Below are 22,525 nucleotides of genomic sequence, written 5' to 3'. Positions count from 1 at the left end.
TTCCCAAGAATACATGTGCATTACTTAGCTTAGAGTGAATTACCTGATGTTTGTTAATCTGATTGAATCTATTCATTCTTTGGCCTTATGAGAAAGTCCGCAGGTGGGGTGGGAGCTTCTCTAGATATAACAACTCTGACTTTTTTCTTTCAGAGGAGGATTTTTTATTAGGTTGAATAAAAGTGATAAACTGTAGGAGAAATGACATGAAGTCAAATCTAGGCTAATGTCTGTCAGGTGTTGAATGCTCCTTCCCAGGTAGTTCTGTAAAATAGGGCCAGGTTTGGTGTTTCCTATTCTCCTACAACACAGAAAATTAAAATTAATCTCTGTTGTTTAGCAGCATATGGGTCACTGTCTCCAGCCAAATGAATTCCAAGTTGCATTGTACAGCTCCTTTGTAAATAATCTCTTTAGCTTAAAGATTTTGGAGCATGTTTATTAGCAAAGGCCATAAACCACATAAAAAACAGAATAAAGAATTATTACCTGCATTTGTGATCTTTAGTGGTTTCACAAGTGGTGAGTAAATGAGAAACAGAAGATAGTATTGAAAGTGAACATGGTCTTTTAGTGCCTAGGTTAAGTCTTGGCAAGTGAGACATAGAAGAAACCACCAGAAACACTGGACTGAACATAGCCTGATGCTTATTGCAAAGAACCATTAGGATGCTAACAAAAGGATAAACTTTTGTTGGTTTGATTAAGTCCCTGGCTTGCTTATTGCTTCTAGTATATGAAAAGATGATAGTGAGACAGTATGTAGAGTGTTTAAGCATGTGATTTGGACACATAAAAATCTTGATTTTTTTTTTTTAAAGATTTTATTTATTTATACATGAGAGACACACACAGAAAGAGAGGGAGGCAGAGACACAGGCAGAGGGAGAAGCAGGCTCCATGCAGGGAGCCTGACGTGGGACTCGATCCCGGGTCTCCAGGACCATGCCCAGGGCTGAAGGCAGGTGCTAAACCGCTGAGCCACCAAGGGTGCCCCAAATCTTGATTTAAATCTTAATTCTTCCACCTAGAATTTGTATGACCACAGATAATTGCTTAATTTAAAAAAAAAAAAAGTTGCTTAACTATTCTGAGCCTTAGTTTCCTCATATAAAATGGGGATAGCAATATTAAATGAGATGGTGCATATCAAAGATTTAGCATAATCCCTGGTATTATAATAAATACACAATAAATGTTATTGTTCATATAAAATACAAAACTAAACTTTAAATCCCTGGCAAAGAAGGTGAGATTTGTGATGTTTTAACATACTTGTCATATGTGAAAAGCAGAAATTGTTATTTCTAATAGATTAATTCTAATAGAATTTTTCCAATAGAAACAGATATGATCCTAGTTAATATATAATTGGTTTTCCCTTATACTTTTAGATATATATTTTATATATAAATAAAGGATTAGTGTATTCTTTAATTAACAAGCAGAGATAAGATTTGTGTATGTTTTTAAATCTTTCCAGTGACAAGATAAACTAAAAGTAGTTTTGTCTTTGTAATATAGTAGTCTCCCTTAATCTATGGGGGATCCCCAGTGGATTCCTAAAGCTGCAGATAGTACTGAAATGTGTATATACTTTCTTTTCCTATATATACAAACCTGTGATACGTGATGGGCAAGTGTGCACTGTGTGGATATGCTGGGTAAAGTGATGTGATTCATATCCAGAACATGATGTAGTGGGACAGTGCAAGATTTCATCATGCTACTCAAAACAGCATGCAATTTAAAATGTATGAATTGGGTGGCCCCAGTGGCGCAGCGGCTTAGCGCCGCCTGCAGCCTGAGTTGTGATCCTGGAGACCCGGGATTGAGTCCCATGTCGAGCTCCCTGCATGCAGCCTGCTTCTCCCTCTGCCAGAACCCAGGAGTTCTGTTTGAATGAATGAATGAATGAATGAATGAATGAATGAATGAATGAATAAATAAATAAATGTATGAATTATTTATTTCTGGAATTTTCCACTTAATATTTTCAGACTGGGTTTAACCATGGGTAACTAAAACCACAGAATGACACTGTGGTTAAGGGGAGACTACTGTATACGAGTCTTTAAGTAGCTCTAAGGTATTACTTTAGTTTGAAGTTTTTAAATTGCCCAGGTCATTTAATTAAGTTTGGTGAATTTGGAGATATGTACAATATAATCTTTTGAATAATAATAATTCTTTCTAATAAGTACCAGATCCATTCATAATCTATGAAAATGTTGAAGCCAAATGAAACACCATTTTAGTTGATTGGTTGAGTTTTTTGTTCACTATAACAGGAAAGCTGCTTATATTTGTGGAATAATTTTAGGAAATCAGGTTGCATTTTTAGCACCTCAGCTATTATTTTCAATCTCCTCTCTGTATTTTCTTTTAAATAAGATATGCTGCCTCCAAGTAATAGTAGGTGCTTCAAGGCTCAGTTATTTCTAAGATCTGAGTCGCAGCCATTAGTCTTGGCATGTGTACACATACACACACAAATGCGCATGCGGATGCACATGCACACCCACGTGCATGCATACCCCTTCTCTCATATGTGTATATTTTCTTCCTGGCAACATTAAGCCAATCTAATAGTAAAACTAGGTAATTTTAATATAGTAAACTTTTTGAAAACTGCCAAATATATGAATTTTGCTCTATTTCTTGCTAATACTAATTTTTGTCATAGTTTCATTTAACATTCTTAATTCCCAGACATTGGCTAGGATGTTTACATGTAATTCAGCTGAATCTTTTCTTGAGGGCAAATGCTTTTTCATCCTGTTTTATATGTTGAGGACTTACGTCAATTTGGTTTAATATCTAAAGTCTTTATGGTTTTTGCTATGGCTGCCTCTCTTACAAGGGCATTCCTGCTACTTTTATAGCTTCTTTCTAGAGTAATTTGTCATAGGTTCCAGGTCCTGTAAGGTTCCTTTTTCTTTTTTTCTTGTCATCTAAGAGTGAAGAGACCCATACTAGATGCCACCATATTGTGAGAGGGCGGTTAGGGGGAAAGTGGAATGCTACTTCCCACTACTTTGTTTTTCCTCTTTCCACCTGTTGTTGTCAGGTCAGGGTAGAGTCTCAGCTCACCACTGGACCGTGCTGACAGTACCCTGCTGGGCCTGATTATTGTCAAGGGTCAAGGGAATTGGACTGCTACCTCCTGCTTCACTGGGGATGGAATAAAAGATCACTCTCTGTTTAACCTCACTGACCTTGGGGAAGGGGAAGTAGCAGTTTTTCTCTTACTATTTGAGTTAATTTCCAAAATTTTCTGTTAGGCCAATACTTTCCCAGTCTTTTGCAACAGACATTTCTTGGAGTTGGTTTTTTGTTTTGTTTTGTTTTTTTTAATTTCACCTTTTTTGTTGTTGTCTGTTTGTTTTTAAAGATTTATTTATTCATGAGAGACACAGAGAGAGAGGCAGAGACATAGGTAGAGGGAGAAGCAGGTTCCCCATCGGAAGCCTGATGCAGAACTTGATCCCAGGACCCCAAGATCACACCCTGACCCAAAGGCAGACACTCAACCACTGAGCCACCCACGTGTCCCTGTTTGTTTGGTTTTTTTTTTTTTAATTCTTTGTTGCAGACTTTTGCAGTATCCTATCCAGAGTATATGGGAAGCAATAAGGAAATCCAGGGAATTCGTTACCCTGCTCTTCAAGTCCTAGATCCCTCGGTGGTTTGCCGCCTTTCCATCTTTCAGTCTTCTTATACTTTCTGTCTTTTGTCCAGTTTTTGGTTTTTGGTGGTTTTTTTGTTTGTTTTGTTTTTTTGTTTTTTTGTTTTTTCAGTTATAAGGGAAAGGACCCTAGGAGAAATGGGGCTACTATATCTTGGCCAGACCAGAAATCACATATTTTTTTAAGATGGGGAAGTTAATCCTTTCCATTAGTTCTCAATGGAAGCAATAAGACAGTGATTTTCAAACTGAACTAAGATGTCTTCTCAATTTCTCAATTTTTATTTAAGAAACATGGTTTAGGGATGCCTGGGTGGCTCAGCAGTTGAGCATCTGCCTTTGGCTCAAGGTGTGATCCTGGAGTTCTGAGATGGAGTCCCACATCAGGCTCCCTTCATGGAGCCTACTTCTCCCTCTGCCTGTGTTTCTGCCTCTCTCTCTCTGTGTCTCTCATGAATAAATAACTAAAATCTTAAAAAAAAAAAGTTTTAAAGCCAAAATTAAAGCTTGAAAACTGGGGCACTTGGGTGGCTCAGCAGTTGAGCATCTGCCTTCTGTTCAGGGGCATGATCTTGGAGTCCCAGGATTGAGTACCACATCGGGCTCCCTCCATGGAGCCTGCTTTTCCCTCTGCCTGTGTCTCTGCCTCTTTGTGTGTCTCTCATGAATGAATAAATAAAATATAAAAAAAGAAACACCAAAAACAAAAAACAAAATAAAAAAACCCTTGAAAACCACTATTCTAGGACACTCCACTAAGAATTAAATCCAAACCTTTTTCCATATCTGTCTCTAAGGGCTAGTCTTTGAACCATTGGAGAGCAAGGACTCTCTTCTATTTCTGTTTTTCCAGCACTTGAACTTACCCAGCGTGTAGTACATATCCAACACATGTTTGTGAAGCAATGAAGTCATTTATGCAGATCCATCTTTTCTGCCCTTGTAGTTCCTTTATGACCCACTCCATCACAGCGTCTTTCCCCCCCTTCCCCCCTCAGGTATTCTGGATACAGCCATTGTTGATCGAGGGAGGAATGTGGTGTCTGGTTCTCGAGATGGGACAGCACGACTTTGGGATTGTGGACGCTCAGCCTGCCTGGGTGTCATTGCAGACTGTGGTTCTTCCATCAATGGAGTGGCTGTGGGTGCTGCTGACAACTCCATAAACCTTGGCTCCCCTGAGCAGACGCCTAGTAAGTTGATAATTATTATGTTGAGTTTATTTTGTTTCCTTAGGCACCTTCAGTGTTTGTCCTAGCTTCTCCTTTTCTTCCTCATCTTTTCTTTGTCTTGGCTGGTATTTGTATTTTCACCATAAGTTTAATATTTATTGCATACCTACTATGTTTCTGTTGTTTTGGAATCTACAAAAGTGTATGTCATTGTTACCTATATTTGAGTAAGTACAATCTAGTTTAGCAGGTAAGACTGATGCCTATAAAACAACAAAAAAATTTTAGCTAAAAGAACTTAATGATTCTTTCTTTAACATAATTTTTTAAAAGATTATTTATTTATTTATTTATTTATTTATTTATTTATTTATTTGAGAGCGTGAGAGAGAGCACGAACAGGGGGCAGGAAGAGAGAAAAGCAAACTTCCCTGAGCATGACAGCAGACTCTCCAGGACCCCGGGATCATGACTGGAGCCAAAGGCAGATCTTAACTGACTGACCCACCCAGGTGCCCCAACAACTTAATGATTCTTTTTTTTTAAAGATTTTATTTATTCATGAGAGACACAGAAAGAGAGAGAGGCAGAGACATAGGTAGAGGGAGAAGCAGGCTCCATGCAGGGAACCCGATATGGGACTCAATCCAGGCATTCCAGGATCACGCCCTGAGCCAAAGGCAGATGCTCAACTGCTGAGCCACTCAGGCATCCCCAACTTAATGATTCTTAATGCAAATAAAATAGGTTTTTTTGGAAGAAGAGAGTATTTTATATTTTAGGTTAGTGTAGATGAGAAAGTTGTCACAAAGAAGTTGACTTGAACCTTAAAAGATTAATTTGAGTTGAACAGACAAGAATGGGAAGGATGGGAGAATGGGAGCTGGGAGTAGAGCTAGGGGCAGTTAACATTGAAATGGTTTGGAGGTGAAATTTACTAGAAAGAAAGGTATATTTGGCTGTGTAGGTTGGATTTAGAATAGTAATAGTGCAGGGCACTTGACTGCTCCGTTGGTAGAGCATGTGACTCTCCATCTCAGAGTTATAAGCTTGAGTCCTATGTTGTGTGTAGAGATTACTTAAAAAAATCTTTAGGGGCACCTGCCCAGGCAGTGGAATATGCAACTCTTGATATTGGAGTTGTGGATTCAAGTGCCATCTTGAATGGGGTAGCGATTACTTAAAAATAAAATCTTGGGATCCCTGGGTGGCGCAGCGGTTTGGCGCCTGCCTTTGGCCCAGGGCTGATCCTGGAGATCTGGGATCGAATCCCACGTCGGGCTCCCGGCATGGAGCCTGCTTCTCCCTCTGCCTGTGTCTCTGCCTCTCTCTCTCTCTCTGTGTGACTATCATAAATAAATAAAAATTAAAAAAAAAATAAAATAAAATCTTTTTAAAAAATATTTATTTTTATTTTTTTTAAGATTTTATTTACTTATTCATAAGAGACACAGAGAGAAGATAGAGACGTAGGTAGAGGGAGAAGCAGGCTCCTTGCAGAGAGCCCAATGTGGGACTTGATCCCGGAACTCTGGGATCACGCCCTGAGCCAAAGGCAGACGCTCAACCACTGAGCCACCCAGGAGTCCCTAAAAAAAAATCTTTAAAAAAATATATTTCTTAAACCAAAAAAAAAGAGTAGTAGTAGTGGGAAATAGGTGAGTAGAATGATAGCTTTGGGGAGTCAAAATGATAATGTCCTAATAAGGCAACTTGCATTCTTTTCTTCCTGTGATTGTAACTAATAGTTGCTTTTCTGTTTCTATAGGACTATTATTCTACCATCACATTTGCTTCGCACATTAAAAAAATAAACAAAAACGCAAAACTTTATTTTTTAGAGCAGTTGCAGGTTCGCAGCAAAATTGAGCAGAAAATACAGTTTTTGAGGGGGATCTGGGTTAGTCTGGGCTCATTGGGTTAAGCATCTGCCCTCAACTCAGGTCATGATCTGGGGTCCTGGGATCCCTGCTCAACAGGGAGTCTCTTCCCCCTCTCTCTGTACCCCTCCCCCTGCTCATGCTCTCTCTCACTGCACTCTCTCCCTCAAATAAATAAAAATCTTTAAAAATAAAATTGATAGGGTTTTTTTTGTTTGTTTGTTTTTTTAAGTACAGTTTTCAGGGTGGCTCAGTCAGTTAAGTGTCCAACTCTTGGGTTTGGCTCAGGTCATGATCTCAGGATCATGAGATCCAGCCCTGCGTCGGGCTGTGTGCTCAGTGTAGAATCTGCTTAAGGGTTCTCTCTTTCCTCCCTCTGCTCTCCGCTTGCTCATGCTTGCACATGCTCGCTCGTTCACTCACTCTCTCAAATAAGTAATCTAAAATTTTGAAAAAAAGAGAAAGTACAGTTTTTGTATACCCTCTGCCCCAGACAGCCTCCTCAATTATCAGTTTATCAACATCCCTCACCAGAGTGGTATATTTGTTACAATTGATAAACCTTTGTTGACATATCATTATCACTCACATAGTTTACATCAGGGTTCATTTCTTGGTGTTGTACATTCTATGGATTTGGACAAATGTATAATGACATGAATCTATTATCGCATTACACAGAAGATTCCCTGCCTGAAAAATCCTTTGTGCTCCACCAATTCATCCTTTCCTCTCCTATAACCCTTTTCCTCTCCTTTTAACTTTTGGAAACCACTGATATTTTTACTGTGTCTATGATTTTGCCTTTTCCAGAATGTCACATTTGGAATCATAAACTATGTAGTCTTTTCAGGTTCATTTTTTTCACTTAGTAAAGGTTCCTTATTAAGGTTCCTCCTTAATACTTTTTGCACTGAATAGTATTCCATTGTCTGGATATAACCTCATTTTATTTATCTGTTCACCTATGGAAGGACATCTTAGTTGCTTCCAAGTTTTGGCGATTATGAATAAACAAAGCTGCTGTAAATATCTGTGTGTAGGCTTTTGTGTGGACATATGTTTTCAACTGATTTGGGTTAATTTTGCCCTTCACTTTTGACAAAACTGTAGGTACTCTCCCCCTACCTTAAACTTCCCATGCAGATGCCTGTGATCCAAGAACTAAAACTATTACTGACCACCAGATGTTCCCTGAACATCTCTCTTTGGAATTAATAGGAAGAGTCATTTTCCCAAAATGTGATACATGTGCAATTAGTGATAAGATCATGTCAGGCAGTACACATTTTTAATAGGTATATATTTAATACATACACATTTTACTTCAAACGTAAGATATCCCACAAATGTTACTTAAAACAAGGTCAAGTTTTTAAAAATTTGTTGATTTAAAGTAAGTTAAATGAAAATATTCTTGTTTGCTTTATTTCCTCATTTCCCGCTTACTCTTCAATCCATTCTAGGGTAGTTGGAGCTCCTGTGGCTTAACCGCAGTAGCTCTCATCAAGGTCCCTTGTGACTCTGTGTTGCCTGATCTACTGTTACATCTCTGTGCTTATCTCTGAATTCCCAACAGAATATAACATGGTAAACTCCTCTCCTTGGGACACTTTTCTTTCTAGGCTTCTTTCTTCCAATCTCACTGGCTGCTGCTTCTTGGTCTCCTTTTATAAATTTCCTTTATTCTTACTTTAATTATTGGAGGACACTCAGTTCTGGCTACAAGGTAATTTCATCAGTTCCATGACTGTAAATATTGTATTTAAACTGGTAATTTCAGTTAAAAATGTCTGTAATATAAAAACCTCTCTCCTGAGTTTCAGACTCTTTAGGTGTCTGATAGACACTCAAACTAATGTTGTCTTGCATGGAGTGTTTGATTTCCCTCCCCACCCCAAATCTGTTTCCCCCATCTCAGTAAATGGCACCACCATCTACCTATTTGCTCAAGCTCAAAGCCTGATCATACACCATCCACCCCACCTTTCCTCACATCCTCCATCAGCAAAATCTGTCATCTCTACCTTTATAGTGTTTCTGATTTCTCCACCTACCCTCTTCTTTCCTCCTGTCAGTATCCTGGTCTGGTCTGGCATCAGCTGTTGCCTGTACTAGTCTCTTATAATCCATTCTCAAAGCAACCATTGTGATCATTAAAAAAAAAAAAATCAAATCATGTTGCTCTTCTTTGTCCCTACTGTCCTCCAGTGACCTCTTTTTATATATATATTAAAATCCTGTCCCCTTCACTTGGCTTATCACAAACCCTTAACACTTTCTGTCCTCTCCAGTCTTTTCCAGCTTCATGTCATAGTGCCCATACTTCCCAAAGCTTTTTGTAAGACTGGTTTCTGGTTACCATTCAGGTCTCAGTTGAAAAGTGGCCTCCATGGAGTTTTTTAAAAGATTTATTTATTCATTTTAGAGAGACCAGGATGATGAGGAGGGGGCAAAAGGAGAGTCTTAAGTGGACTCCTCACTGAGTGCAGAGCCCGACACAGGGCTCGATCTCATGACCCTGAGATCACTACCTGAGCTGAAAGCAAGAGTCAGATACTTAACTGACTACACATCCCAGGTTCCCCTCCGTGGAGTTTTTTGATAGGTGAAGTTTAAATTTAAAATCACCAGGGTACCTGGATGGCTGAGTTGATTAAGCATCTGCCTTTGGTGCAGGTCATGATCCTGGGTCCTGGGATTGAGCCCACTGGTGGGGAGCCTCCTTTTCCTTCTCCCCGTCCATGCTTGTGCTCTCTCTTTCTCTTAAATAAATAAATAAAATATTAAATAAAAATAGATAAATAACTTTAAAATTACCTTCCTTAGTGGAACTCATCACTGTCTGAAAATATCCTATTTGTTTATATATCAATTCCACTATTAACTATTTCCACTAGAGTTCTTGAGAGTAAGGACTTTTTTTTTTTTTGTATATTACTATTTCCTTAGCACCTAGAATAGTGTCCAATACATAGTAGACTTTCATTAAAGATTTCTTTAGTGAATGAATAAATTTCGTTTACTCCAGACCATAAGAGCCTTGAAGGCAGAGACTGTTTTGTTCAGCATTGTACCCCTGCTCCTAACATGGTATCATGTCACATTGCAAAGGACTTAATATTTTTAAGTTGGGTTTATTGACATATACTTTATATGTAGTAAAAGTTTATTTTATTTTTTTAAAATTAGCTTTTTTGGGGTGTCTGGGTGGTCGGTTGGCTGACCATCTGACTCCTGGTTTTGGCTCAGCTCATGATCTTGTGGTTGTGGGATTGAGCCCCATGTTGAGCTCTGTGCTCGGTGTGGAGTCCACTTCAGATTCTTTCTCCCACTCCCTCTGCCCCTTCCTGAGCATGCTCTCTTTCTCTCTCTAATAAATAAAATCTAAAAAAAAACTTTTAACTTATTTATTAAGTAACCTCTTACCCCCAACATGGGGCTTAAACCTACAACCCTGAGAACAAGAATTGCATGCACTACTGAGTGAACCAGCCAGGTGCCCCAAAAGTCACCTTTTTAAAATATCAGTTCTGTGAGTTTTGACAAACATGTACAGTTATATAAATAATACCAACAGTCAAGAAATAGAATATAATAAATGCTTTTTTAAGTTAGTAAGTTAATCACTAACAGTAATTCAATAAACTGTCATCAGTATCTGTGCTTTCTGGTACTGCCAGCTGATCAGCCTAGCCCACTGTTGACATGGCTTATCTGTCATGCAGGTGAACGGGAGATTGGAACAGAGTCAAAAATGCTGCTGTTGGCACGGGAAGATAAGAAACTTCAGTGCTTGGGACTGCAGAGCAGGCAGCCGGCAAGTGGTTCCTCCAAGACTGTTGAGCTCTGGGGCATCCTGGGTCACTCTGATTTTTGGAAAGCAGTTTTGGAAATGTTTCTACTTGCTCCCTGTGTTCACTTTTTGAGAAAGCTGTAGGAATAAGGGCCAGTAAAATGTAATGATTAAGAGCATGGGATTTGGAGTAAGGGCAACATTTATATTCTAGCTCTTCCATGATAGCTGTGACATTTAAGAGGTTACTTAACCATTCAGAGCCTCAGTTTCCTCATCACTAAACTGGGCATAGTAGTACCTCGTAGGGTTATGTGATGAGGTTTAAATACTGCTTTGTGACCTTCGTTAAATCACTTTCTCTCTGGGCCTTAGTGTGCTATATAGAAAATGATGAGGTTATGTAAATTCCCTTCCATATTCAAGGTAATGTGAAGAAATTCTGAATAAAGGACTCATGAATTCAGGGGTCTTGATCAATTAATGACCAGATGTCTTTTATGGAAGAATTAGTTGAATTTTCTTCCTTCAGCCTCTGAAGTTTTGCTGGGCAGACTGTGCTCATCATTAAGTCCTGAGTTCCCTGGGATTTGAGTTTTAAAATTTCTTTTCAGCTCCTATCAACCTCAGCAAGACAACTTTAATGGTTTGGTTTGGCCACAGGTTTTGTATTTTCATTTCTCCTAGTTACTTCATTGTTCTAGTGATGTTTCCATTTTCAGAAATGAGGTTCCAGGAACATCACTCTTTTTGATTCTTTCATCTCTGTACTCTGCACTGCTTTACCTTCCAAAGGGAAATCACAGGTTTTGTTCATTTGGCTGAGTTTGGTTCTTTTCTTTCCTTTTTAGAATATTTGAGGGAGAAATGATCAGATTGAGCCAACAGTAGAGAACAAATAAAAATCTGATAACTCCTTTTTTTTCAGGCACTTGGGGAGAATTGTAATTCTTTAAATTGCCGCTTTAAGCTTGTTTCTTTTCCTACGTAGTATCTCCCTTCAAAAGGTTGTTAGAAGTGAAATGAAGCAAAATTTCAATGTGTGAATCCCAAGTGCTTCTCAAATGGAGAGTTGTAATGAGAGGGGGGAGGAGAAAGATATTGTGGACTGAAAGTCCTATGAGTCGTTGTGTTGAGAGGTTAATAGTCTGAAAACTGCTGCCTCCATGTATGGTAGTACTTACACTGCTGAAGTTCTGGGCAAGCCTTAGATTCCCTAAATCCTGGGAGGGGTTCCTCCTCAGTCATTGCTGAATATTTTGTTTAGATTCACGGTGCTTAAAGGGAGAAGAAATAAAATGTCTCTAAAAATGGGAAACTTTGGGGATCCCCGGGTGGCGCAGTGGTTTGGTGCCTACCTTTGGCCCAGGGCGCGATCCTGGAGACCCGGCATCAAATCCCACATCGGGCTCCCGGTGCATGGAGCCTGCTTCTCCCTCTACCTGTGTCTCTGCCTCTCTCTCTCTCTCTCTCTCTCTGTGACTATCATAAATAAATAAAGGAAAAAAATATTTTAAAAAAATGGGAAACTTTTCTTTTTTTCTTTTTTTTTTTTTTTTTTTTTTTTTGGTGCCTATTTATTCCTGAAAACAAATTAATCTTTAAGCAGCACTTTTGGCTTCTGCTTGTTTTCAGGTGTTCCTCTTTGTTGGCTCAGATGCCTTCAACTGCTGCACTTTTCTCTCTGGCTTCTTGCTATTGGCTGGGACACAGGATGGAAACATTTATCAGCTGGATGTGAGGAGTCCAAGGTGAGTCACCATTCATTTGCATGATGCAGGTCTTCTGCAGAGTGGAAATTTTTATTAGCTTTAACAGATTTAAACAGATTTAGCATAGCGTAGCATTTAGGTGACTGTTGAATCAAGGTATATTTTTCCATTCATAAAGGTTTTCCAGTGTGAGTTGTCTGATTGCTCTTATTATTCCTGGAATCATATTAAAAGGTAATTTGATTCATGCTCTCATGATTGTCCTATTGTAGTGCTGACTTTGGAATCTATGCTTAAATAATGAACTAACATTTCACTTAAAATGGTTGTATAGAACTTTTAATTTTAAGGAGCTCAGTAATTTTCTCAGTGTTACTAAATCTGGGTTGGTCTAAGATTGATCATTTTTAGTTCAAGTAAGCCAGCTGTGTTTTTTTGTTTGGCTTTGATCATAACCTACCTGAAACAGGCCTTATTCAGGTCTTAAAAGTACCCAGAGAGAATCACACAGCCTCTGCATCCCAGGATTTAACGGTTTCTCCATTTCTGTCCTTTCCTCCTTCCATTTCCGTCCTTTGTTCAGCTGACATTTATTGAATGGCCTTTGTGGTCACCAGACATTGTGCAGGGCACTGAAAAACAGAAATAAAAGATACAGACTCTGCCTTTGAGGCACTTGGAGTCTAACAGTAGAGACAGGCAAGTAAAAGACGTTTGTGATGCAGTGTGTGATCAGTGGGCTCCACACAGGAATTTGAAAAAGCACTGAGAAAGAGAAAGACGGTGGGACTGCTTCTCCAAGGAAAATGAAGCTTTAATTGGATCTTGTCCAGTAGGAAGTTACCAAGTAAAGAAGAGAGGGGTCTGACATAGGTAGAATAGCATACAGAGAGAGATACGTGAAGACATTTGGAAGTACGACACTTTCAGGTAGTCGTAGTTTAATATGTTTAGTTGAGTAGTTTAATATGTTTAATATGACAAATATGTACCCTGCAGACAGGGTAGCAGTGAGAAGTAATGCCAGACAGGAAAGCAGGAGTTTGTTTGAAAGAACTTGTGTACCATCCAAAGGAATTTGGTCTTTATTCCAAGAGCAGTAAAGAAATTCCAATGAAAGGTGACTAGCTTATATCTTTTCTTCCATAATTTGAATTACTTTACTTCTCTACTTGTTTTTTTCTCTGTGAAGATAGGGAATCTCGGATCACTATTAGAAAATCAGCCTTACAGGGGTGCCTGGCTGGCTCAGTTGGTAGAGCATGAGACTCTTGATCTCAGGGTCGTGAGTTCAAGCCCCACATTGGGTGTAGAGACTACTTAAGATTTAAAAGAAAAAAGAAAATCAGCTTTACATACATATTAAATTGATTCTCACCTTTCTTTTTTATCTTAAAAAAAGTTCTGACACTTTTAATATCTCACAACTGTCTTTTTTTTTTTTTTTAATTTTATTCTCACAACTGTCTTAATTTTGTCTACGAGCAAAACAACTAACATATTGTTAACATTGTTATCTTAAACTCTTGTCAGGCCTCTCCTAAAAACTGGAGTTATTGGTGGTGACTTAGTTCATTCAACTCAATGACCTGTTTAGTTAGAGACATGTTTAAATTCACTCCAAGGTGATTTTGAGTGGATCACCTTGATCTACTGTTTAAGGATCTTGCCAGGAAAGAAACTTTATGAATGTTTAATCTCTATCCACAGTTGTCCTGTTTGCTTTTGTATGGCTAGTACTATATATTGAATATACTCTTAACATTTTGCTTTTGAAGTAAAAAAGGGAAATTTCCCCTTTTTCTTTGATTCTAGGACTCCAGTACAAGTCATCCACAGATCAGGAGCACCAGTTCTGTCCCTGCTGAGTTTCAGAGATGGATTCGTTGCTAGCCAAGGTGGGCCCAGGGGCCACTTGAGAGAGATGGCTTCCTGTAGTTCATTTTTTTTTTTTTAAGATTTTATTTATTTATTCATGAGAGACACAAAGGGAAAGAGGCAGAGACATAGGCAGAGGGAGAAGTAGGCTCCTAGCAGGAAGCCCGATGCAGAACTCGATCCCGGGTCTCCAGAGTCATGCCCTAGGCTAAAGGCGGCGCTAAACCGCTGAACCACCCAGGCTGCCCCTTGTAGTTCATTTAAACTTAGATTTAGGGGTGCCTGGGTGGCTTAGTCCATTAAGCATCTAACTCTTAATTTCCACTCAGGTTGTGATCTCAGGGTTGTGAGATTGAGCCCTGGATCAGGCTCCATGCTGTGTAGAGCCTGCTTAAGATTCTATCTCATGGGATGCCTGGGTGGCTCAGGTGGTTGAATGTCTGACTCTTGATTTTGGCTCAGGGTCACGATCTTGAAGTTATGAGAAGGAGCCTCATGTTGGATCCAAACTTGGAGCCTGCTTGGATTCTTTCTCCCCCTGTCTGCCCCTCCCTTAAAAAAAATTAATGATTCTCTGTCCCTCTTCCTCTGTCCCCCTCTATCCTACCCCCACTTCCCCACTCATAACCCTCTCTATATTTATATAAAAAATAAGTAAACAGAGGTTTAAATACATGATCTATGATGGGGCTACAGGCATGGTCCTCCACAATTCTTTGGCATATTGTATTTATCAATAGTGTTTATCACCGGGGATCCCTGGGTGGCTCAGTGGTTTAGCACCTGCCTTTGGCCCAGGGCGTGATCCTGGAGCCCCGGGATTGAGTCCCGCGTTGGGCTCCTTGCATGAAGCCTGCTTCTCCCTCTGCCTGTGTCTCTGCCTCTCTCTCTCTCTGGATCTCTCATTAATAAATAAAATCTTAAAAAAAAAAAAGATAGTGTTTATCACCTACACTGTGATTGTCTATGTCTCCCTCTAGTCCAGGATCCTTGAGAGTAGGGACTGTGCTTTATTTGTCATAACTCTGTTTTCAGAGGATGAAACTAAGAGCAATAAAACAAAGTTACCAGGTGCCATATTTCAGTTGAATATGAGGAAAATGTTCTGTTTTGTAAGAGAGAAGCTGACATTGTGAAGAGTACCACTACCTCTGGGGATGGACAAGCATTAGGCTGGTTGGCTACTCTGCAAGGTGTTACGAAGGGAATTCCGTACTAGTTTAGAAGTTGAATATAGATCACCTTTGAGGTCCTTTGGAACTCTTTGATTGACTAGAGAGGAGATTGAAATTGCCAGATTAAACAATTTTAAAACTTTTTATTATGGAGATTGTCAAAGATTGATAAAAAGGTGGAGAGAATAACATAATGAACCTGATATACTTATTATCTAGCTTTAACTGTTACCAATTTGTGGCTAATTTGTTTTACACATTCCCTTACAATCCCCACCATTGTAATATTTTGAAACATATCACAGACATTGTATTATTTTACTTGTCAATATTTATATAAATATATCTAAAAAGTAATAATTCTTTAATGAAAAGATTTTTGGGGTGCGTAGCTGGCTCTGTTGGTAGAGTGTGCAACTCTTGATCTTGGGCTGTGAGTTTGACCCCCATGTTGGGTGTAGAGATTACTTAATAAAATAACGTTTTAATTTTAAATAAAGGGACGCCTGGGTGGCTCAGCGGTTGGGCACCTGCCTTCGGCTCAGGTCTTCTCCCTCTGTCTGTGTCTCTGCCTCTCTCTCTCTCTCTCTCTGTGTCTCATGAATAAATTAATAAATCTGGGGCACCTGGGTGGTTCAGCGGTTGAGCACCTATCTGCCTTTGGCTCAGGGTGTGATCCTGGAGTCCTGGGATCGAGTCCTGCATTGGGCTCCCTGTGAGGAGCCTGCTTCTCCCTCTGCCTATGTCTCTGCCTCTCTCCCTGTGTCTCTCATGAATAAATAAATAAAATCTTAAAAAAAAAAAAAAAAAAACAGTTGTTTTGGACAGCAGTTTCAAATTTTAAAAAACTTGAAAAGATTAATTAAAAGTTTTTCCTGGATTCTTTACAAAGCCACAATATTGATACAGAAAATGTTTATGCATAAAGATACTCTTTTTTTTTTCTAAGATTTTATTTATTTATTCATGAGAGACACAGAGAGAGAGAGAGAGAGGCAGAGACACAGGCAGAGGGAGAAGCAGGCTCCATGCAAGGAGCCCGACATGGGACTCGATCCTAGATCCCGGGACTATGCCCTGAGCCAAAGGCAGATGCTCAACTGCTGAGCCACCCAGGCGTCCCATAAAGATACTCTTTTATGCAGTGTGCTCTCAACCATGTAAAATAAAAATTTGCACAAAGAAGATTGGAAAAATACATAAAAATGTTAACAGTAGTTATCTTTGAGTGGTAGGTTGAGTAATTAATTTTTTTTTACTTCTGTTTCTTTGTTTTTAAAGCTTTCTTCAATTAGCATATACTATTTTTATATTAAGTAAAACAATAACAAAAAATTACCTAATTCAGCAGTTTATAGATCACCCCAAGTCTCAGTTGTCCATGTTCTTTTGAGGAAACAAAATTTAGAGATTAGAGATACTTTTATTTTCTTGGTATAACAGCTTTGCTCCTTTGCCTACTGTACCTGGTCAAATTTATAGATTGAAGAATAATTTGGGAGCACATTGAAACATTTACACAGATACTTCTCGGTTAAAAATCATTGTCCACAGTCAATTTGCAGTCAGATATATAAACCTGTCGTTGCTTGCTCTGTGCCCTTGGCAGGTATTGCTAATCAAAGAGCCCTTCTTCCCACTGAGCTTGAACTTGTCCTTCAAATCCTCTAGCCCAGCATTCTAGTTGTTTTGTTTGTTTGTTTGTTTGATTGTTTTTAAAGATTTTACTGGGCAGCCCCGGTGGCGCAGTGGTTTGGCGCCTCCTGCAGCCTAGGGTGTGATCCTGGAGACCCAGGATCGAGTCCCACATCGGGCTTCCTGCATGGAGCCTGCTTCTCCCTCTGCCTGTGTCTCTGCCTTTTTCTCTCTCTCTCTGAATAAATAAATAAATCTTTAAAAAAAAAATAAAATAAAATAAAGATTTTACTTATTTATTCATGAGGGACACAGAGAGAAAAGCAGAGACATAGAAAGAGGGAGGAAGCAGGCTTCTTTCAGGGATCCCAATATGGGACTCCATCCCTGGGTCCGGGATCACGCCCTGAGCCAAAGGCAGATGCTCAGGTGCTGAGATACCCAGGCATCCCCTCGCCCAGCATTCTAGGCAGGCAGTGTAAGTCCTCATATTTGACCCACATAATGAGACTTGTTTGCCATTCTGGGTCTTGGGATGATCTTCTTTAGGCTAGTGATGTACAGAAATAAACTAAAATATTGATTTTTTTAAAACCTCCTTTACATGCAGCTTTCTCTTCAGTTATCTAAATGTTACTTTTTGCCTTTTAGGTGATGGAAGCTGCTTCATTGTCCAGCAAGACCTAGACTATCCCATTGAGCTCACTGGGGCTGACTCTGATCCTGTGTACAAGGTACAGGCCTGTGAGGAGCCTGGGTGATTCTCACCTGGGATCAAGGGCTTTTGAGAGAACTGAATCCAGCTACTTTGTGGGCATTCAGGATGATAAAATATTTATGGATGAGATAAAAGGAAGTGAGAATTTTGAATCAGAAGTGATTTCACCACTTCTTAGCTCTAGAAACTTGAAAAATCAGTTCATCTCCCTGGTCTGTCAATTCTGTATATTGAAAGTGTTAATGAGATAATGTATATGAAAATAGTTGTAAATTTTAAATCGTCTTTAAATATTAACTATCATCATCATCATTATTATTATTTAAAGTTCAAGACTGATTATATTATTTGATTAGAGTGAAAAGAAAAACAAAAGGGGAAATAATATTTATTGACCAGACATTGTGCTGGATGTTTTACATGTATCATCTTGTTTCATTGTTGTTAACTATTCTTAAGTTATAGGTATTATTATTTCTATTGTTTTTATAATTTTTAAAACGTTATACAGTTAATATATACCTAAAAAATTCAACCAGTAGAAAATTTTACAGACTTTGAAGACCCCTTTAAGACTTTTTTAGTTCTGCTCTTCTTTGCAGAAGTGTCTAGCATTAACAGTTCAGCAGTATCTTTCGAGGCTGTTTTTGGAGAATTTGCACTTACATCATTATGTTTATGTATTTATGTAAATAATACAGTTTTATCTTTATTCTGTTCATAACTGAGATCATTCTATATGTATTGTTCTATGACTTTTTTAAATTAACATCTAGGGCTCTTTTCAGATAAATGCATATATAGATCTACTTCGTTTTTTAAAATTTCTGCATAGTTCTGTGTTGGGAATTAGCATACCATTTTCATTTTATAGGTGAGGAAACTGGGATCCAAAGTGGTTGAGAAAGTTGCCCTAGGTCATGTAGCTACACATTTGCAAACCTGAGATTAATCTACCTCTAGAATTCATGCTATTTCCACTAAATTAGTGATTCTTAATCTTAGAGTCTTTTCCTTTTTTTTTTTTTTTTGAGGGATGATACAGACTTTATTAACAACTGAGATCTCACCTACATATTATTTTGCTAGTCTGCATGGGTACATTAATCCTAATGAGTTTAGATTTATGATGAGTGGGCTCAATCATACAACAATATACACAAATTATATATTTTTTTAAAGATTTTTTATTTATTTGTTCATGAAAGAGAGAGAGAGAGAGAGAAGCAGAGATACAGGCAGAAAGAGAAGCAGGCTCCATGCAGGGAGCCTGCTGTGGGACTCCCATCTTGGGACTCCAGGATCACGCCCTGGGCCAAAGGCAAACGCTAAACTACTGAGCCACCCAGGGATACCCCACAAATTTTTTTAAAAACAGTATTGCACATATTATGCTCCTATAAAGTCAGTTTTGATTAAAAACCTCTAGTTTCAAAGATCAGTCTGATTTGTTTTTTTTGTTTGTTTTTTTGAGAGAGTGTGAGAGAGCACAACAGGGGGAGGAGCAGAGGGAGAGACAGAAGCAGAGGGAGAGATAGAACCAGGCTCCCCACTGAGCAGGGAGCTCCAACGACGTGGGGCTCAATCCCAGGACCCTGAGATTATGACCTGAGCTGAAGGGAGACACTTAACCAGTGACTTAGCCACCCAGGCACCCCAGATCAGTCTGATTTTGAAGATGAACCAAAATATACTGTATGATTCTAAAATCTATTTTGGTCATTTTATACTATGCTATTTTAGTGAACTACAATATATGTTTTTTAAACGGACACTGATAAAGGGCACCATCTGGTATTAACTTTAATCTTAGCTGACTTCCTTCCTCTGTCCCCAAATCCCTTGGCCAAAAGTTCTCCTTTGTGAAAAAGACGGAAAGACCCAGTGATACTTTAGCAGCAGTCCTATTACTACATGGAGGTAAAAAGAAGGGGGGCCCAGATCCTCCTCTCATTCTCCCACACTATGCAACTCACAAATGGTTCTGAAATGAGAATATTCACTGTCATACTTAAAAACTTAAGGACATGGCGAGTCAAGACAGGAAAAGAAAGCCATAGGTGGGCACCTGAAGAGTTAAGCTGCTCTGTCCAATACCTGTGTAACATGTGGTTTTAGCTAAATCTTTTTAACTACCAAAGAGGACCTGCTTGATTCACCTTCCAAATCAGAACAAGACTAAAAATTCATACTTGCATTTTCTGTGGTGCAGAGGTTCCAGCAGTGGTGAGGAGCTCATAAGCAGGATCTCTACTCCTGCATAATATGAAGCATGCACACAGCATGTCTAGCAGCTAAAGAGCTGCAGATGCCAGTACTGCCCAGATAACGTGCACCATGATTTTTTATAGCTTTTTCACACCTAGAACATCACATCTCTCAGTATGAAGGTCAGAGGAGTGGGCCAACCTACCATTATAGCTGCTGGCTGTTTCTCTGCTGTAGCTGAGAGGGACACTGTGGTTTTTGGTTTCTTTGAACCAGTCCCTGTTTTTCCAGTCTGACTAGTTGGTTCTGTTGTAGGGTTGGTTCCACTATAGGTCTTACACACTTTCTAAATGCTGCGATCTACCTCACTTTTCCACCTTTGCTCTGCAGACGTATCCCAAAACCATTACAACAGCTTCTGTGACAAAAACCAAGAGTAGGATGATGACAAATGTGGCAAGTCTACAGCAGCTTTCCCAGATTGTGGCACAGTAAACAATGGGCCAAAAAATGAACAGGGGTCCACAGCTATGATCATTATTGCAGGAATGAGAAGGTACACATCTTCAAAGAAGTGGTCATAGTCACCATAAATGATGAAGACATGGGCTCCCACATAGCCTAAATGCCAGAATGCCTCCCGACCCCAAAGATGAGGTTGAGAAACTCCGGAAGTCTTGGAGGAGGTGATGCTGCAATGGCCTATGTCCATGGTGCTGGCAGCCTACTGGCACCATGCACTCACCAAGCAAGGTGGCAGTGGCAGTGGAGCCTCCCCACTGGGAGCTGCATAGCCTGAGTGACGCTTACCTCAGCCCCTGGTGCCATTGCATAGCTCCAGCAAGTGCCTTGCTCCTCCACACAGCAGCTGCTGAAATCCTCCTCAGACAAGCACATATTGAGAACTTCTTTGAATATAATTATACAAGATTCAGGAATATCCTGGCCCATCTATAGGTTATCTCCTTTCCCAGGTACAGACCCTCTGCTCTCAACTATGCACCACACTAATGAGTTTGCTCTCTGCTTGGCTAATATCTGTTCTGTAGTCCCAGATCCTAGCCAGCTATTTTTTAAAATACTATCATGGATATAATTCTTCTCTTGTCTTTGGAGTCAGTAGAGCTTCTTAGACTCACTTGTACTAATGGGGATAAATAACACACCTCTTTTTGAAATGGAAGACTCTCAGGCTTCCTTTGAGCTGTGAACTTTTGTGTTCCAGGTAGCCACATGGGAGAAGCAGATCTACACATGCTGTCGGGATGGTCTCGTGCGACGCTATCAGCTCTCTGACCTCTGACCCCTTGGGAAAGGATTCATAGTTAATGAAAAAGATTGACCCTAATCAACAAAAAGCAAAATAGTCATCAGTCCTTCTCAAGGATCATGGCCCTTTATTGTTTTGGGCACCCCTTGGAAGTCACAGAAAAGCAGCTGCATTGGCCCATGCGGAAGTATCATTCCATGACAAGACCTACTGTGAACTGAGTAAGAAGCTAACGTGTTCCCTGTATAAACTTACCCCAAGAACACAGGGCAAGGATATGGATCCTTACAGTTTGATCTCATACCATTATGTTAAATGTTTACAAGGACTAGAGGACTAAAGCTTGTTCTCTGATGGAAATAAAGAGAATGTATTGTAAGGAGTCTGAATTTGAAAAACTTTGTTAAATATTCTTACTCCAGCAAAGTCATTCAAGATGATGGAACTCCTTTCTCAGGTATTTCCTGTTGGCCTGGCCATGGAGAAACACTACTTACTAGCACCAAATACCCCTTCAGCAGGAACCTGGGAAAGATTCTTATACAGGTAGGAAAACCAAGGACTGAGGGGTTTTCTGCTACATGGGACTTTTAGTCCTAGGCAAACTGATATGATTCATCAGTCCTTGTACAGGTGATAACGTTAAATCCTAGCTTCGTAAAGGCAGTGGCTGAGTGTGGTCCCTGGAACAGCCATATCAGTATCACCTGAGAACTTGTTAGAAATAGAAATTCCTAGGCCCCATCTCAGCCCTAAATCAGAAATTCTGTGGGCAGAGCCAACCAGGTGATCCTGATGCCTGCTAAAGTTTGAGACCTAGAGGAAGAGATAGCAAAGGGCACTTTAATCATAGCTGGAACCCAGCATTCATAGGATAGTGAGGCTAGTCTATAGACAATGAGCCTGGAGAGGCTGGCCAAATAGTGAAGGGGCTTGAGTGCCCGGTAAGGAGCTTGAGTTGCATTTGGTTGGCAAGAAACCTACTACAGAAGAGTTTTAAACAAGGGTTTGTAACATGGTCACCTCTTTTTCCCCTTAAATATAAAAATGGAGTCATAATGTATGTATTTTGTGTTTTATTTTCACTTAGAATCTTAGAGTTCTTTCTTAGTACATTTAGACCTTCATCATTCTTTTTAAGACTTCCCAGAGTTTTACATTTTACATTTTAGAGATTACTAGAGAAAAGGTTTCTTGGAGGATATAACACTTGAGCTGAGCAATGTAGGCTAACGTCTGGGTTTATTTAAGGGAAGAAGCCAGTTTCTGGCTGGGGGAACAGTATGGTTCTGAGCGTTCGTAGGTATGTTCTCAGGTAATGTTTATAACTTCACTATGACAAGCAGGTAGTGAGACTCAAATAAATTGATTTGCTAAGGGTCATAGGGAGCAA

The 22,525-nt window shown here is 39.5% G+C and overlaps 1 protein-coding gene, 1 long non-coding RNA gene, 1 other non-coding gene and 1 pseudogene across 6 annotated transcripts in view; 2 read left to right on the top strand and 2 right to left on the bottom strand.

Moving 5' to 3' along the window:
• PAAF1 (proteasomal ATPase associated factor 1) overlaps positions 1–21,511 on the top strand; it is a 41,086-nt gene extending 19,575 nt beyond the window's left edge. For 3 of the 4 annotated variants that reach the window (XM_025459036.3, XM_025459035.3, XM_025459037.3), the window contains 6 exons: positions 4,687–4,881; positions 10,469–10,560; positions 12,172–12,287; positions 14,064–14,146; positions 17,588–17,670; positions 21,088–21,511. In XM_025459036.3, coding sequence (XP_025314821.1) covers positions 4,687–4,881; positions 10,469–10,560; positions 12,172–12,287; positions 14,064–14,146; positions 17,588–17,670; positions 21,088–21,165 — 647 coding nt within the window. In that variant the 3' untranslated portion in view covers positions 21,166–21,511. Of the gene's footprint in view, positions 1–4,686; positions 4,882–10,468; positions 10,561–12,171; positions 12,288–12,426; positions 12,483–14,063; positions 14,147–17,587; positions 17,677–21,087 lie in introns of those variants that run through there. The other variant, XM_049098890.1, reaches the window with a different exon arrangement.
• On the bottom strand, positions 10,137–21,160 carry LOC118351785 (uncharacterized). The gene is made up of 3 exons (XR_004807765.2): positions 21,029–21,160; positions 12,709–12,880; positions 10,137–12,321 (listed from the first exon to the last, which is right to left on the bottom strand). It is a non-coding gene; the product is annotated as an uncharacterized LOC118351785 (long non-coding RNA).
• TRNAK-CUU (transfer RNA lysine (anticodon CUU)) lies at positions 13,486–13,558 on the top strand. Its single transcript has one exon. It is a non-coding gene; the product is annotated as a tRNA-Lys (tRNA).
• Positions 19,718–21,035, bottom strand: LOC112667303 (tetraspanin-3-like; annotated as a pseudogene).
• Positions 21,512–22,525: the final 1,014 nt, after the last annotated feature.

Source organism: Canis lupus, chromosome 21, assembly GCF_003254725.2.
Source record: "Canis lupus dingo isolate Sandy chromosome 21, ASM325472v2, whole genome shotgun sequence".
Lineage (NCBI taxonomy): Eukaryota > Metazoa > Chordata > Mammalia > Carnivora > Canidae > Canis > Canis lupus.
The sequence above is the reverse complement of the archived record's forward strand: the minus strand, read 5'-3'. Positions and strand labels throughout refer to the sequence as shown.